Raw genomic sequence first — 18,647 nt, 5'->3', positions numbered from 1 at the left:
TATAGCATTAACATTAAGAATCATATATTCAAGTTTCTTTGTTATACAATGCAAAGCGTGTCATATTTTTGTGTTTTGAATAATTTACATATGGTATATATAAGTTGGGGGGAGGGATGTTACATTTCATTTCCTTAAATCGTTTACATTTCCATCCTTTACCAAATATGACTTGTCTTCAATTCAGATCCATGCACAACATATAGACCTTTCCCTGATTCTGAGCATCGTGGTACTAACTACACACTTAGTGATGGACAATCCAGCATTGACGACAATGAGTTGACTGAAGGGTGGTATGGAGACACGAGGTACACTTTAGTGGATGAATCCCCTGGTTTCTACAAATGTGGAGGATGGTACCCAATGTACATACAAGGTACTACCCATTATACTTGAAATGATGACTACGATATTAAACAGTAATCATAAGATTTAATACACGTTACCATAAAGGATAATGACTATGTGACACATTCCTTATGTCATCTGTGCCCTTGACATCTATTGGTTTCTGATTGCCTCCGATGAATCTTCCCTGTAGAACGTACAACTCATGTTAAAATGGAAATGCTTATTCACATGCTACATATATCCTTGATATTCACTTAAAACGTATTATGACCACAACATCTTCACTTCACAGGTCCAACAATCTCATCTACGGTGACGGTGTGTGTTCAGACGATATCTGAACCATGTAAATATCCCTTCGAGATTGAACGAAGAACATGCAGTGGATATGACGTTTACTATTTGCCTCAAGCTCCTGTCCACCGGGCTGTGTATTGTCTATGTATGTATAGTTAGGGAGTATTGCAATGGTCTAAAAGACCAATTAACATAGGAATGACAACCATTATATGAATACCACTGTGCTATTCACCTCTTGTGCACACTAACGTATAATATAAACCAAGAGAATGGCATTTATTGCCTCACCTTCTCCGTCTATGAATTGCCCATCCCTTCTCATTGTAGTGGAAAGTTCAGTGCTAGCGCTTCATAAGAACAGAAAAAAAATCTCACCCACACATATCCCAGCACCGTGTGCACATGCGCAAGTGACTCGTCATTGTCTCATTTTCCACGTCCATAGGGCATTTGGGAAAAATTAACTGCTTTCGTAATCCAATCCATCTGTTCAAAAGTAACCCTTCCTCATCATATTCTTTGCTTGGATTACATTTGCCAAATCTGTATGCATCATACTATAACCTTATTTTTCACTTTTGGCTTAACCTATTTATGCATATTGTCCGTTTCTGGGACGGGTACTTAAAAACATTTCTCTCGTATTGTTAAAAATAGAGACTTGCAGTATAGATGTTAATGGAGATGGGTAAATTGTTTAGTGGTAGGACCATTCACATTACGTGTTGAGTCACATTCCACTGGTAACCTCCAGTGCAAGGCAGCTACCTTACCAATTCTGCAAAGTGTGAGATCAGATGTTTTTTTTCTTAATCTCAAATTTAACTATGTTAGTTCATTAGAGTGTATTTAAACATTTCGTTATTCAAATAGAAAAATAGAATGAAAATTGTTTGCATTTTTCCATACTCAGTTGTCCGCCAAATTACCGTCCCCAAAATGAGACAATATACAGATTAGTGTACTTATTTTAGGTAATTGGTTAGGATCTGTATGATCAAGTATTTTTGACGACATCCTACAGTGCATAATTTGAAAAAAGCTAAAATCTTAAATGGCAGGCTCGACCCTCATTTAACAGAATAAGAGTCAGTCTTGGAGAAGATATGTTTCCCCCAAAAAAATTCACGCACACCGATTTCAAAGGTGTGGAACATGGTACAAAGAGTAAAGGGCAAATGTTCAAAATCTCCCGTTCACCATTTGAAAGATGGTGATAATTTATTAACTGATAGAGCTGACATTGCCAACAAACTTGGTGACACTCTCTCCAAACATTCGTCTTCATCCAATTATGTCTATGAGTTTCACAAACATCACAAAACAAGAGGTAGTTTACAACTTCTAAACACTTGATGTTCTCTGAGTACGTTACTTTTTAATCAAGCAAATTAAATACATCATTAGATTTTAGCCATATAATACTTACAATGACATACCAAGAAATACTAACTCGTGTAATACCGCTAGACGCTATTTTTTGATAAAAATGGTATTTCACGGAAGCGAGCTTAGTATTCTGTTTATTACTCTCTGACAAAAATTGATACAAACTGCGGCGAAACTGCCTACAGTGTGATGACTCTCAGCTTTCCGTTAGTCAAGCAAGGCTTACTACCATTGTGGCAGAGATATTAACATTGTGACGTCATATGTCTAGCGGTATTACACATGAGTAATATTGCCGTAAAAATATTACACTGCAGTACCTTCCACGGGCGAGTGATAACAAGAAATACTTACCCGCGAAAGATGCATACGCTGGTGCTGACATTTTACCGTGCATGTGAACCCATCTACTGAACACTGGAAAATAACCCTGTACCCATCTGTGCATATTGTAGCATATTTAGGGCGCACTTTGGTAGTGTTAAGAAAGTACGGAAAAATGTATTTACTGGTAAATGACACCCCATTCCTTTCATTGCTTGCCAAAAGAAACTAGGTCACAAAATTTGATGAAAATCTAAGACCCTATGCATATATGGGTTAAAATATTTTACAGATTTTAACTTAAAGTTGCAATTTTCAATAAAATGAAGTTGTGTGACACATTCGGAATGCGTGTTTCAGATCACGATCCATATCCAGTCTTTTTTGCCTGCATTCCACGGATGTGTTCGAATTATACTAGGTTCAGTCGTCACTGCTCTTCTCTTAACAACAGAGCTTCCAGTACGTACAGATCTTCAGACTCAACCCTGTTGTGAACTACAGAGCTTCACACACGCTGCGTATAATCAGCAAACCAAAAGCAGGCGAGCGAGTGTTACTTAATATGCAGCTGCAGGGCTCCATAAACCATTCGCCATCGGCGGTCTCCACGCTCCTGAGCAAAGATACCTTGCGGATGTCTCTACGTGCGTCTATGGCGCCGATCCCTCACAACACATTGCTACCACTTTTGAGCCTGCGGCAGCTGATTTAAGCTCACATCATCTACGATGATAGACAGCTGTTAAATAGGACTGACGATGGGTTACCTATAGCGTCCCCATCTAAGGATACCTATGGTATCTGAAAGGATAACTTGGAGTCTTCTCACCTTGCTGACAACTGGAACATGTTATTGAAACTTAACCAAAGTTTTCGCGAAGTATTACAGGATGCACGGTCTTTCCAGTTTTCATATCCACATTAGTTCATGCTACATGGCATATAACCTTACATGTACCGGAGCTAGATGACTACAGCATGCTGGCAGACTCCAAGAGTAAATCCTACAGGGTTGAAGATAGACACAAGATAGCACAACTTGATAATATCATAAGACGAGTTTTCCTGGGGTGTCACCATGTATAGATCCATCATCGAGGCAATGATTTCTCACCTCAAGGATCCAGAGTCTGACAAAGATGACAATGTTTTGGGGTCCGACATGGTCAGCAAACAGAAGTACCAAGTGTCGATAAGATTTCAACCTCCGTGAATTTGATTCAAGTCCAAAAATATCGTTGGTTGAAGATACAGGAAGCCCTGCCAGCAGCTCTGTACAAACAGATAATTATCAAGCAATGGCAAGGGCTGTTAGGCTTACTCATGTCAGCCCAAGCACTGCAACTCAGATCCAGAGGTTTCTAACCCCATTTCTGGATCAACAAGACCCCAAAACACAAAACTACCACCTCATCTACTACAGTAACTTAAATGGTGAACGATATAGTCGAACGTCTGTGCAGGCACCGTCTTGAACGAACCAAGCTTCAACCTTCACCTGTTTGTAGTCGCATTTCTACAAGGTCTGGGAGTGCACCTGTACACATCACGGCTGTGGTCAAGTAAAGTGACTTCACATCAATCATCTAGAGTTTATTAGATGTATCAACCACTGGGCCAATCGACTGTCCATAAAGTCAGCTACCCTTTTGAAGCTAATGCTTAAATTATATCGTCCCACAGACTAAATATATAGATAAAGGCGGGACACATTCCAGCAGGCAGATGCCCTGTCCAGGCCGTGTGAGCCGTCACCAACAGAATGAAATCATCACCCAGAATCATTCCAACTGGTGATAAAACAACACAGTAGACCTTTTTGCAACCGATTCAACAACTAGATAAGCACCCTCGTCTCTCCGGTTCCAGACCCGTTAGAATTGACAAGTGATGCTCTGGTGTTATCATGGGTAGGGCTTCACGCGTATGCATCCCGCGACCAGCAATACTACCATGAGTACTGCAAAAGATCAGCCAGACCAGTCACCTGTTATTGCTATTTGTCGCGCCGCATCGAACTCGCAGGCAATCCGGTCCAGATTTGTCAAAATCTTCTTATTGATACTCACACGAAGTAGCAGCATCCAAACCCACAGATCTTCGCTCTCCACATATGGAGTATACAAACAGGAACTTGACTAATTAAAGCTACACCAGAAGAGGAGCGTCAGTTGTTTCTATGCAGATATGCTAGCTCTGTGCAGATCTACTAGAAGCCTGTATGACGATACGGGGATGAGTTTTGATCAATTTGCGAGAAGTAAGGGGTTTCCAGCAGACAAAGCTACACCATTTCTCTCACCTCAGAACCATGAAGAATATTAAGGGCTTAACGATGGGCAGCTATTTAGCAGCAATTTCTGCCATCACCATGGTGAACAGTGCTATACTCGCAAAAGTCTCTGCACTGATAGCATTGATACGTTCGTTCAGACTACAAGATCAACATAGCAAGTTTAACGCCCAAGCTTGGGACTTGAATAATTTCAATATAGTCCTCACCAGTGAAACGTATGAACCACTTAAACAGTAGCGCTTCATGGCAATTGCTCCATTACTACCATCATGGAAGGACGTTCTTTGAAGTCGGACACAGTGTTTGCCAATCATTACCTCCGAGATTTCACTACTGAGGATATGGAGGGTATTCCTCAAGTAGTGCTCGCCTAGCAGCTGACAATACTCATCCTACACGCAGACTCATGGTCTGGTTTCGGATTACTAATCATAAGTATCGACTGAGAGGCCATGTACCCCTGTTATCATGAGAACGCAGATGAATAATTGTGCAAGATTACGGATGGTTAATTATTCGTAAGTAAGCTGGAATCTACTTCTAAGCGGGCTTACAATATCCACAGAATCAAAGAGATTCACTCTTCTTTCACGAGTTTGGAGGTGATGCCCCACTGAAGAAGCTAATGACAACAAGTCAGAATAATACGTTCCCATGTAGAACAGATCGTCGCTCCAAATCATGCAAACGGTGGATCCCACCACTTATTGTGGGATTCAAGCAATTTGAACGGGTCAGGATATTCGAAATATGTATTTTATATATAAAAATACCATTTATACTTAACATGATTCATATGCTACAGCGCCAACCTAGCCGTCCGTGCTATCCATTTTCGGAGCGATAGGGGTACGCGAGGAGGCTGGGGTTGTGTGTTTCAGTTCTTGGGGAACACTAGCACTGCAGTTTCCGTAACCATTTCGGGATTGAGAAAAACTAAGCAATTAGTATGAATCAGGATAAATGTAAATGGTATATTTATAACCAAACAGTATTTGAAAATGGATTTTTTTCGGTTATCCTTTCAAGTGATGACTCATCTTCGTGGTAAATACCACACAAATTGTTAGTAATTATAATAATTACAAACTTAAATGTTCAGAAATGTGTCAGTTAAATCTGAATCAAGCAGTTACTTTAACTAAATTATATATTGACATGTTTCAAATGTATGTTTACATTTTTCAGCGGCAAGCCCTGGAGGTAAGAATTTACATGTGTCTAAGATTCAATGAATGCATCCAATATCACCACTGCAATCCGTACACGTTTTATTGCTGGGCGTTTTATTGTTTGTTAGAACACCAAACAATTACGCTGAATGATCAGTGGTTACGTCGGCAAGATGATAGTATCTGTCTGATCTGTGGTTTCGGTGTCACACTGCAACTTTCACAACCTGCAGCATTCCTGACAAATAGTTTGCTGTTTGCCTTATTAAGTAGTTCCCATAATAGTTCATTAAAAGTTGGAAGCTCATCTAGTTCTAGTCAACGATGATGAATTGTAATCTGGACTCTATAATCCTTATAATTACCTGCTTCAACATTTACTAAGTTTATATTTATGTTCCAGCACCTCCAGAGTTTATTGTAACATCAACAGTTAACTTTGGATTATTGCACAAACCTAGTTCAAGTGAACTATTGTCCTTTTGCAACTTCACCCGTTCTTCTGAAAACCTGTTCTACAAGACCATCTGGTATGTGGAAGGAGCGCCCATTTACACTTTCAAACCCCTCGAATGGAGCTCTGATGACACTGACTACATTGACAGCCGGAAGTTGACAGAACAATTGCTGCAGGAGAACGGGATTGAAAAGGCTGGATTTTATGTACGTACTTTGTCAGCATTGATTGTTTAAATTTGTTGTAGAATTTTTACAAATTTATCATAACAACGCACATACCTATCTTTTTACACGTTAAGATCCGGGTTAGAATTGATCTTCAGCAGCCTTTGTTTGTCGTGGGAGGCGACTAACGGGATGGGGTGGTCAGACTCACTGACTTGGATCGTATGCCATCTGAGTGCATCGATACTCAGGTTTGATTATGTACCGACCACCGTCGTATAGCTGGAATATGGCTGAGTATGGGTTTAAACAAGAAACAAACCTATCCTTTTAAATTGATACTGCACATGTTTAACAGCTGCATCAATGCCAGGTGATTTGTTGGGATTACGGGAAGTCTGTCTTCCACATGCACTAGGTTGTTGTGTTTGGGCGTTTGAATCAAGCATGGTGCTGGTGTGTTTCAGCACCCATGTTTTTCGCTGTTTTTAACAATGTTTCATTTCACTCAGTCTCAACGAATATTGATAGAGTTGCTTCATTGCATGTTCTAACATGTCGTTTAAAGTGCCCATTAAGCACACAAAAAGTTGCATTTACCTTAGAGTATAAATGACCTCACCACGTTTCAGTATATATATGACTATCACATTTTAAGGTGTTCCCATATATTTTGTTTGTAGTATAGTATCAATTATCATTTGTTATTTCTATTAATATTATTATTGTAATATTATTTGTAAAACGATCTTAGGTAAAGCAATACTTCAGTACCTCCAATTTTGGTGTCACAACTAATGAGGTACAATCGATCATGCACCTTTTACCACGCTCTTTCACAGATTCATACGACTGTTCTTCAGAAATTATTGAAGTTGTTCAGTCACGGTTACAACACTCAATGATGTCCAAAGGAATCCAACTGTTGTGTCTTGAAAATATACGTTCAAATGAACAATTTACTTGCCTTGCATGTGTTTATAACGGGTGCCTCTGAAGAAGCAGGATACGCTAAACATATGATTCATAAACACATACTCATGATGCGAGTTTAAACGGTGTTGTCGACTGTACTCTGGTAGAAGCTTCTTGTTGATGTGGACAATGATTTAGCTGTCTGGATATGAGTACATACAACCCATAAAGGTTGAATGGTTGGAAATTTATTATCTTGACCCTGTTCGTCCGGATATTGTAATTCTGGCAACCCTGTCCTCAATATTATTACCGCTAGGAAAGCGACAAGAAATGGCCAATGTCATTATAGAAACAAATGAATACTGCTGAACTATTTATAATTATTACTGATATAAATTGTACAGTTTATAGTTATGATGAGTGGTAAATTCCTGTGTTTTAATGATTCAGGTGTTTTTTGTCTATACAAGTAGTTGTGGGGCTCAACTTATATATTTTGCAGTTTTTATCATTGTTTTAATAACTTCTTTTTGATCCGTCCTCATTGATTGATTGTATATGCATGTACATCTCTGGCTTCCGGTAAATCTAGTATATATAATATGTTGTCTACATCTGTCTTCTATCACCTGAAGGGCAAAAAGTAACCCTGAAACGTCGTGTTATACAATAAAGAAGAGGTTGCTATCCATATACTCATCTATGTCCTCACCATTCATAACTTAACTTATAGTTTGGCTCTCTTATTTTATTTTTTGATAACTAGATTTGTAAGCTCAGCAGAAGTACTGTTAGCTCAGTAAAGATGACCTGTTGTCTCGTGAATGCAAGATAATCCAATTATGGGCAATTTGCTTTTTAATTTGATGAATTATGCTTTGAATTGCAGCTACAATGTGGTGTTCAGGCCATGTACGGTCTTGGTAAAACAACATCGAGCGGGGAATTATCAAAAGCCAAGTTTGTTGGAGTGAAGATTGTTCAGGTATGTTGCTCACTTCTCAAGATGTTCTGTACTAATATGTTGGATAGTAACCAAACACCATGTTCAATGTCTGTGAAATACATATATGCCTTGACCATGTCCTAAAATGAAATACAGACAGTGGGATCCACCTACAGTATACATGCCTTGTGTTTGCTCGTAAACAATACTTATGCTTCGATACATCTCTTTTGAATGTCGAATAATATTAATAATGAGTCCAAGCCAGAAGGTATGCTCCTAGCACTACATATTTACATTATTACTCCTGATAACCCAAGCTGGCTGTGAGGCGCTCGAAGGACTTGCCAGGTACTCATTTCCTGCTGGGTGAACAGAAGCAATGCTGAACAAACTGACATGCCTAAGGTGAAACCACATGCATCACATTGCATCACTGAAGTCCTAGAAACTCTCACCAGTCAAGCTGCCAACCACAGTCACCCATCGAAGGATGTGCGGCTAAACTTTACGATATCTGACATATCATTGATGTGATCAATATGGATGTTATGTGTCCATTTCCAAGGTGACACAGTGTCATAGCAGCCAGCTTGGAAGAAGTATGTGAATAACTAATTGCTTGTCTGTGTTGTTGTGTGAAGGTTGTATCAGTGGACATAATCAAAGGCGCTGTCCAGGAGGTTGAAGTACTGTAAAATGATGTACGATGTGTGACGCGTAATTCCTGTCACAACTGACATAACTATCACCAACCAGTATTTTAATTTTGGGCTAGCATTGGGTACAACCACCAGTAGATAAACTGGTGACGTAAATCTTGCTGGAGCAACACGCAGCATCCAGAGGTACCATAATTGCTACCGATCCCTGCAAGGTGACTCTTAAAAACAGTTATAAATGATACTGTAATGTGAGCCTATGAGTAACTAATATGAGTCAGTAGTGTCTATATATATATATAAACTTGACTTGCTATATGACTGAAATATCGCTTCGAATGCTTATTACGTTTATCGTCTGTCTCGTCACTACAGAAGGAGTGAGTGAGTGAGTTTAGTTTTACGCCGCACTCAGCAATATTCCAGCTATATATAGGCGGTCTGTAAATAGTCGAGTCTGGACCAGACAATCCAGTAATCAACAACATGAGCACACTACAGAAGGAAGCTTTTTCGGATAATGTAAGCTATTGTGGAAGTTTACAATGAAATACACTCTTGTTTTCAATACCAAATATTAAGAAAAAGGAAATGGTTAATCGGATTGTCTGTATACCCCATGTCACCAACACGATAAAAAACCGGTTATACTAATATAATATGATTTGTTTCCTATGAGGGTCCGGGACGTAACTCTTATTGGGCCCTTTCCAATCAACACTCATATTTCATTGAATTTATTGTGATCCCTGTAGCAGATATCCAGGCAAAATGTCTACACCCGCATGAGGAATCTGAGCCCATGAGATCAGAGCTCCAGCAACAAGTCTTGCTACTTGGAACACTGAATCCATCCATCCAATGAAAGTCACACGATATGTTTTCAAACTCATACTTTAGGTAAATTTACGTCATTGACAGATTACAATTGAAAATTAAAACAACAATGTCTTTATTGTTTTAACTAAATGCCTATATGTTCACAATCCAATGCTACGTACCGCCATACATTAACATACAGAATTAGGCCCATTTGCGTACAGTAATAACTGAGATAAGCAGATGTAATTCAACTCATTAAAATTAAGTACCAGACAAGAACAACTAGTCAACCTTCGTTGACTAGAGATTCCCTACAAGGGAAGGGAGGTAACTCTGTGTAATCTGCCTGACTACAGATACAAGACATTCAGACCGATGTTGAAGGACTATTCTCACAAGGACCCGCTGTGGCATCCGCGTGCGTGCGCGCTGGTGCCTGTGATGATTTGCAGGGTGATTCCGAAACCACAATGTAAATTAAAATTTGATCTAGATAATTGTATGTAGTCATCAGCAGACTGGGTGATCGGCGCAGACAGCACTGGGCAAATGGGTGGTAGGGATTGCAGGGACCACATAAGCCGCACAGGCTTGTCATAATAGTCACCGTACACCCAGTCTGGACTAGCACATTGTGTATCAATTTCTCAAAATAATACAACTTGCAAATTGTCAGAATGTTTCTGATTGCTTACATGTCACATTTTTATGTGTGTTACGGTTAAATTTGCCGTGACAAAAGGTTTAAAAGTCCCCTTTGAACCAGCAAAATAGAACACAGACAAGTCTAATATTCAATAATATATTGAACAAACAATGAGCAAGCTACAATGAATGACACTAGAAATGTTTAATATAAGATGTTAAGTCACTGGTCAGACGCTTCACATTCACAGTGAGAACAGATATACTGATTGAAGGTTGTTTTCAATGACAGCAGTTGAATAGACAAGCACGCGATACAAAAATAAGTTGGTTTCCGGAACACTGAAACTGAGAAGAAACGACATGGAAACCACCATTTACAGTTGGTTTCCATGTAGTTTCCTATAGTTTCATTGTGGTTTCCATGAAAACTTAAACTGAATTTTGCACCATTTCCGGCTGGTTTCCAGTGCGATTCATTACCCACTCCTCCAAGCTGGATCCAACTGGTTTCCGTTTTTTCGTTTATTGTAGGTTTCAACCTGGTTTCCGTTTTTTCGTTTATTGTAGGTTTCAACCTGGTTTCCGTTTTTTCGTTTATTGTAGATTTCAACCTGGTTTCCATGTTTTCGTTTATTGTAGGTTTCAACCTGGTTTCCATGTTTCCGTTTATTGTAGGTTTCAACCTGGTTTCCATGTTTTAGTTTGTTGTAGGTTTCAACCTGGTTTCCATGTTTTAGTTTGTTGTAGGTTTCAACCTGCTTTACATGTTTTAGTTAGTTGTAGGTTTCAACCTAGTTTCCAAGTTATAACCTAGTTTCCATTAAAACTGAAACTACATTTTGCACCAGTATCTGGATAGTATCCATGTCGGGACTTTGCCCACTCGTTCATGGAGGCTCCTGCTGGTGCTTAGTTTATTGTTGTTTCCAACCTAGCTCCCAGCTTATAACCTGGTTTCCATGAAACTGAATCTGTTGTGCTGGCCCCTTACCCGCTCCTCCAGAAAAGAGGTTGTGCTTCATGCAACACGCATACCAAATCAGGTATTTTATACAATTGCACAATGGTAAACCGTCAGGATGACAAATAACAGAATAAAACACAAAGTCATGATAGCTTTATTTACATTCAACAATTTGCTGATAAACAACTGATATTTGGAATGTTCACATTAATAAAAACTGAATTTTCAAAATGCATAAATAATTAAAAGCAATAAGGGAATAAATAGCAGTGAGTATGGGATGTTTTCTTAAATTCATCAATGTAGATGAATCCATATTATTTGGTTTTCCAATTTGAGAAATGTTAACTCTTTCCCCAAGAGAGGAATAACTTTCTGTTTCTTCTCCGGCCAGTCAATCGTTGTCAGGACCTTCCTCCTGCTTTCCAGCTTCTGAAAGTTAGAAAACAATAAACAATCAGTACAAACAAGCATTCGTCAACACTATCGCTAGCTGGAAAACTGTCCAATATTCCTTAAGCTTGAAGAAAACTAAACTGTAACCACTGTCCAATAAGCATGAAGTTCAATAAATGAAAACTGATCATTTGACCTGAAAAGTGACGAAAGTTTCAATCGCAGAAGAACTTAATGAAATTTGTAAGAGTAGAGACACAAGCGACAGAAGGACGTATTTCCTTAGCTTGTGTTGGACATTTGATGACTGACAAAAAAGATTTTCTTTCACTAAATAACAGTTGTGACTTATAGGAAACATTGACATTGAATTAATAACATTTCTTAGGAATGCACACTAAATTCATGCTATCATTGCCTATATTTCCGAGAAATTCTTACGTGAAAGCTATAACTTATTTTCTGAATGTTACATGCATAATGCTTTGATATTATATGTATAGAACTACGAATTATCCATTATTCTGAAAATAATGTGAAAAGAAATATTTGGGTTTTAAAAATAAATAATGTGGGGTCATTCTGGCAGACAAGAAATTGAATGGGGTCATAGGCGGACCTCCATAACTAATATCTCATACCGCTATTGACAATGTGTTTGAAGCTACTATTTAGTGGGGTATTGTTAATAAATTGTTCATTGATGTGTGCAAGGTGAAATATGTCCAGACCAAACCATAATGTACATTGGCGCTTTACTATGTACTATTTAAAACTCTTTTAGCTGCATATTTCTAATTATACATTGCACGTATTAAACAGTGGTTATTTTGAAAGTTCTTTGGAATATCAGTGTACATTTTCAAGAAATAACATTAACTTGATTTTTTTTCAAATAAGGTTTTTCTTTAAATTTTAACCTGTGTAAGATTAGAATTGAGAACGATTAGAATTTACTTACACATCTGAATCTTTTGTTGTTCTTTGCGGACAAAGGCCTCTGCTTTCCCACTTCTTTGTCTTCTAGGTGAACGAACCCTATTGTTCGTCCAAAACCGCCAAACTGCTTCTGAAAGGAGATGTGTATAAGTGGAAAATATTTCCAGTTGGAAGTTACGAAAATAGTGGTTGTGTAATTTTTATGTATTGTTCTGATTCATAGGATTTACATTATTTGGATAATTTTATGTACATCATTTACTGAAGGGTTTGGATTACACATAGCTGTTGCAGGTCAAGATCAGTTACTCATCTTCAGTTTTTCCAACACTGCCCCAATGGAATGCTGGAAATATAGAAATTAAGGGAAAAATCAGGAACTTTCTAAGTGATTTGTACTCTTGATAACAATAAGGCATGAAAATAGAAGAATAAATATAAATTTGCAAGGTGTAGATATGCTAATATCAAAAGAAGCAAAATTAACAAGTTCATATAATTTTAGGTTGACAATGTACATCAATGTATCCCCAACATATCCTATTAAACGTTCTATATATCCAACTTTCTTTGCAAACTTCTTTTGTGGATCTAACAAAATCCACATCTCTTCATTCAGAATTAAATATCTTGACATTCTAAGTGTAAAATTGTTTACATCAGATGATTAACTTAAATGACCTCATACATCAGTAATCTATCCTATACTGACTTGAAAACCTATTTAAAAACAGTTTCCAAAAATATTATGGTGACAATTTATCCACTCAACAGCATTGCAGTATGATGATAAATATAGTCTTAAAAGTTGGCTGAAAAGTATTGTCGATTTTTTTGTCATAGGCTGTCTTGTAACTCTAATAACTAGGCAGAGAAATTTTGAAACTTCACTCTAACCATGCACTAATCTGGTCAGAGAATTCCTATGAATGCGAATGACTCACTATCCCCCACTGAATTGTTTTCAGTGGTACAAATATCAAAAGCAATTTTCAATAACAAACTTTAAAATAGAACTTCCAATCATTGGATTTCTTGCAATAATATTCGAATACTTCTAAATACGTTTGGAAGTTATCTTGAGTCGTGACATTGCTGGATATATTTGTGGTTCATATTGTTCTTGCAAAGACAATATTTCATACATTACGATAATGGACCATTTAGTCGTATGTGACCTGATCAAAATCACAATCGAGTTCTTCATATGTTCTTGAGTTGATTAAGTAAAGGAAGCCATATCTCTTGCCAACATTTCGACACGCAATTGCTTATCGAGTTCGATCAAGTTCCTTTAATTTCATATTTTTTGTCATAGCTACCTATGTACATTAAACATTACACATAACATGAGCCATTGCTTAATTCAAGAAATTTACACTGTACCTGACATGGTCGTTGAATGTTCCCTTTCTCCCTCCGCGATCGACGACTGGTCCTGTTTTCAAGTTTTTACGTACCCGAGCCTCCAAAGCTTCTAGTGCAACTCGCATTGACATTTTCTTGATTCAGATAACATGGACAATCGAAGGAATAATTCATTGTGCTGGGTTCCTTGTTGTGTTAAAAACGGGAGACACTTTGGCCCACTTTCAAAACAACTTCTCATGAGTTCAAGTGACAAAATGGCGGCAATTGTGTGTAGGGGCATTGTGGGTAATAACAAATACCTAATCCCTTTTCGATTGGCAGGTATGAAAACATTATCTGACCCAATTTGGTTGTGATTTCAAGACATAAAAGACGAAAATGACAACTTCAGTACATAAAAACATTGCTTTTATAAAATGTCACGAGTTCAGACGTGCCCACGGATTACAGACTCATTACTTCTACAGCAATTCAGTTTTGATAATAGGTGCCAGTTAAGACGAGACAACACCAAGGAAGCCGACACACAGACCTCGACTTACAAATGAAATAACACTGATTGTTTGTCAAGTACTTGAACTCACTATCAAAGCTTATACTAACTTTAAATGCTTTTAATGGTAAACATTACTCACAACCTCAATCCATAGTACAATTCCCTTATATTCTACTTATTGAGAAATACGTAATGTATGTACCGGATTGACAATTGTTTGTATTACATTATACTAAACTTCCTAAATGCTTATACTCCTTCACATTCTAAAGCAAAAATAATTAAACCGAGATTTTCCCTCAAATTTCACTTTTTGACGTTTAAGCTTTTTCATTACTACAGTGAAAATTGTTACTCATCGTAGAATATCATCCATCTATTTAGATTTTCAAAATTCCCCATGATATGAAATGGCGATAAATAATTGGTATTTAATAACAATTGAGATTGTAATAAATGATAAAATTTGATAACTGAGGATTGTTCATCTAAGCTTGTCAAACTTCACAGTTATTGTCGAACAAAAGTGAAACGCTTCATGTGTCATATATATCAAAATTATAACAGTATAGTGATTTGGTGTCCCACAATATCAGTTCTTTCCAAACGCTCAACAACTTGGTTCAACAAAAACAGGTAAATATAAAGTTGACCAATGCGTCAACAACTGTTTGGGGTAACCTTTCTTTTTTGTTCATTTAAACAATCTTACAAATTACGTACTCTTTCAAATGTAAATCTGCTGTTCCTTCCCCAGGCATATTCATTTTGAATTTTAAGACCTCATAATTATTCTACGCAATTACTGATAATCTTCGAAACTAAGTTTCAGGAATTGAAACCAACAGTATACACATGACCATAGTTTCTTGTTGGTTTCCATTACCGGAACTATAAGTTTACAGTATTCATTATGGATTCTATTAGGAAACTAGGTTACCCAGTTTCAATGAATGGATACCAACTGGATGCCAGGATGGTCAACTTCATGCCAAATACATGCAAATTTTAAGTTACTCAGTTCAAAACAGTGCACAGGAAACCAACATGAAACTACATTTTCTGGTTTTATGTTGGTTTCCATTTCATGAACCCTTCAATTGCAAATTCAAGGAATGGAAACCAACAAGAAACCTATAACCTTAGTTTCTTGTTGGTTTCCATTTACTGAAATGCAAAAATCAAAGAATCCAAAATGGAATCTAGTTGGAAACTCAGTTACTCAGTTTCAGTGAATGGAAACCAACTGGATTCCCCATTTACCCAGTATACGGATGGTTTCCAGATTTCAGGAAACCAAGTCATTTTTGTAGTGACGGTCGGTCTTGTAACGTTGGTCGACCTAACGATGGCAGACAGATGTGTATTAATCAAGGTATGTGTTGGTCCCCTCGCACAACTCAACAACCAGCCTTTATATAGCTCTTACACAGTTGTCGAGCATTCCAGCAAAGGTAGGCTCCATCATTATTCTCTCAGAACGTTATGGAAGTCCATGGAAAACTCCACGACATGACGAAATCAACACGATTAACAAGCTAGCCAAGGGAGGCAACTCTGAAGCGCTATCTCAAAAGGCGTACCGCTACAAATACTATTGCCATTGAACATATATGATGCGAGATGCGAGCGAAAACCCACATTCAAAACTTTAAACATTGTGACCATAATAACTATCACTTAACTAATGTGAAAATACAAAATACAAAACAAAACCACTCTCATAACAGGTGAAAAATCTATTTTCCGGTTTACTTACATTTAACAAGTGAATTTATGTCAGGACAGCGTTCGTTTGCATACCTGTGTAAAAGATATGCAAACCTATATTGTAGTCAAAACTAAGAGCAGCAGAATAGATTGATCATTCGCCCTTTGATTCATAAAGTAACAAGCACTTAGAACAATGTCAGCGAACGATGTCACCAGCAGTGTTTTGAGGTGTCTATTAGGTGTATGTTTCCCAACATATATATCAACTAATTCGAATAAACCATTTGTTTCAAATAAGGAAATACGAAATATTTGAATGTACATTTCCCCTTTAGATGGGGAGAGTTGAAACACTTTACCGCTCTCTCTAAATATCGTTTTCGGGAGGGGTGAATGTTGAGTCCTCTACTGGTGATTTGTTCAGCATTCATATGAATAGCGGAAGTCATCGACAACGTATGCACAATCCATGCACCTTCATACAGACTTTAAAGTGACCATTGCCAAAAAGCATTGTACTTTCAACATTTATTGGACCTAAAAGCATCGAAATCCTTCGACATTCACATGAATCTGCACAGAGCAGAGTTGCCTGTACAGTATCGACTTATAATTACCCTTAACTCATTAAGGCCGAGAGACGCATATATGGGGCAAATTAATCAGCTCCTCACAGCGAGTGACGTGTTTATGGGGCAGGTAATTAGCAGTTTCTCACAGCGAGAGCCACATACAGTCGTCAACAGAAAGCACCTCTTATTCAGCGAGAGACGCACATGTGTGTTGTACTTTTAAAAATCGCACTGTACATATTATTTCAACCAATTTAGCAGTACTGAGCAAATGTTAGCTTTTCTTACGAGAGATCCCACCTTTAGTATCAATCAGAAGAAGTATTTAAAGTGTTTTGATAACAATTGCTAATCATTATCATAGGCTTGTACAGCGTTTAGCAAATGAACGCATGTCGGCGAGAAAGGGGATTATGATGTTTATACAGAGGTAAGTGCCTGGTACTCTTCCTTGGGAATGGATACTAAAATACTTCGTATGCACCTTGCATGCAAATATTCTGACCTGCATCGAGCCCAGAATATATCAGCTAATTGCTTCACTCTCTTCCACTGAACTCTGTATAATTGTCTCGTATCTACAGGATGATACTCTCCGCTGGACACAGGTGAAGAGTTCTGAGTTAAGAATACTGCAGGGCTCAATACACTGGGGTTGTCAGGATCTGCGGATATGCTAACGATGGAACGTCTGTTGAATATTGCACTAACCTCAGCCATTAGTGTTACTGAAAATGAGTGAAATGAAATCCAATCAATTCCGTTGGCTTTCATGAAGGATTTCACATGTTCACCGTCAATGTTACTGGCATTAATATTCAACTCACTGGCAGAACCAATGAAATTTGCACCTCGATCTGATCCGATCGCAGTTGCTTCTCTTCACTTCGAATTGCTATAAATCTCATTGATAAAAGCTCATATCATCAAATGGACTGCTCTTGTAAACATGCACGAGAACACGATTACCCATCTCTTAGATTTGGCATAACATCCTCTCGTTTACGAGGTATCCAGTCCTGTGTAAGTAAAGGGTGGACTTTCTTTGAGACGATCATTTGGAAGATCAGCCATTTTTGGAGATCCATTCCTACCTCTGATTTTTTTCACACATTGATGTATGAGAGATGAGATCAATCTTTTCACACCTATTATCCAACAGCCTGCTGAGCGAACAGCTCTCTCAGTGAGTTTTCTCCCTTGATGTCTAATCTAGTCATGAAAATGCTGATTGAAAATTCTAGAAACATGGGAATTCTTTTCAAGCAATGGATTGCTCTCGAAAGACACGCTGAACTTCAAGCTGCATTGAACCCTTATAAATGACCTCACCACGTTTAAGGTTATATTCGACTATCAAATTTTCGGGTGTTCCCAAACGTTTTGTTTGTAGTATATTATCAAGATGTGAATGTTCTTATCTAAACCCTGACTGTGTCTCACATATAACCTGGGTCTGTTCCGGCTGGTGTGTTTCAGTACCCATTTTTTTCGCTGTTTTTGTCAATGATTAATTTCACTCAAGCTCAACGAATATTGAATCGGCTGCTTCACTGCATGTTCTAACATGTCGTTTAAAGTACCCATTAAGCACACAAAAAGTTGCATTTATCTTAGAGTATAAAATACCTCACCACGTTTAAGTTTATATGTGACTGTCAAATTTTAGGGTGTTCCCATATTTTTTGTTTGTAGTATGGTATTAATCATCTTTTTCTTTTTTTTTTTAAAGAAATAG

At 37.8% G+C, this 18,647-nt stretch overlaps 1 protein-coding gene across 1 annotated transcript in view; it reads left to right on the top strand.

Moving 5' to 3' along the window:
* LOC124267463 overlaps positions 1–18,647 on the top strand; it is a 145,682-nt gene that overhangs the window by 55,978 nt on the left and 71,057 nt on the right. Inside the window, exons 3-7 of the mRNA XM_046702383.1 lie at positions 188–379; positions 647–796; positions 5,855–5,869; positions 6,242–6,501; positions 8,270–8,365. Of these exons, the coding sequence (XP_046558339.1) occupies positions 188–379; positions 647–796; positions 5,855–5,869; positions 6,242–6,501; positions 8,270–8,365 (713 nt within the window). The remainder of the gene's footprint in view (positions 1–187; positions 380–646; positions 797–5,854; positions 5,870–6,241; positions 6,502–8,269; positions 8,366–18,647) is intronic.

Source organism: Haliotis rubra, unplaced genomic scaffold (genome assembly GCF_003918875.1).
Source record: "Haliotis rubra isolate DU_JTF1 unplaced genomic scaffold, ASM391887v1 Scf1311, whole genome shotgun sequence".
In the NCBI taxonomy this organism is placed as follows: Eukaryota; Metazoa; Mollusca; class Gastropoda; order Lepetellida; family Haliotidae; genus Haliotis; species Haliotis rubra.
The sequence above is the reverse complement of the archived record's forward strand: the minus strand, read 5'-3'. Positions and strand labels throughout refer to the sequence as shown.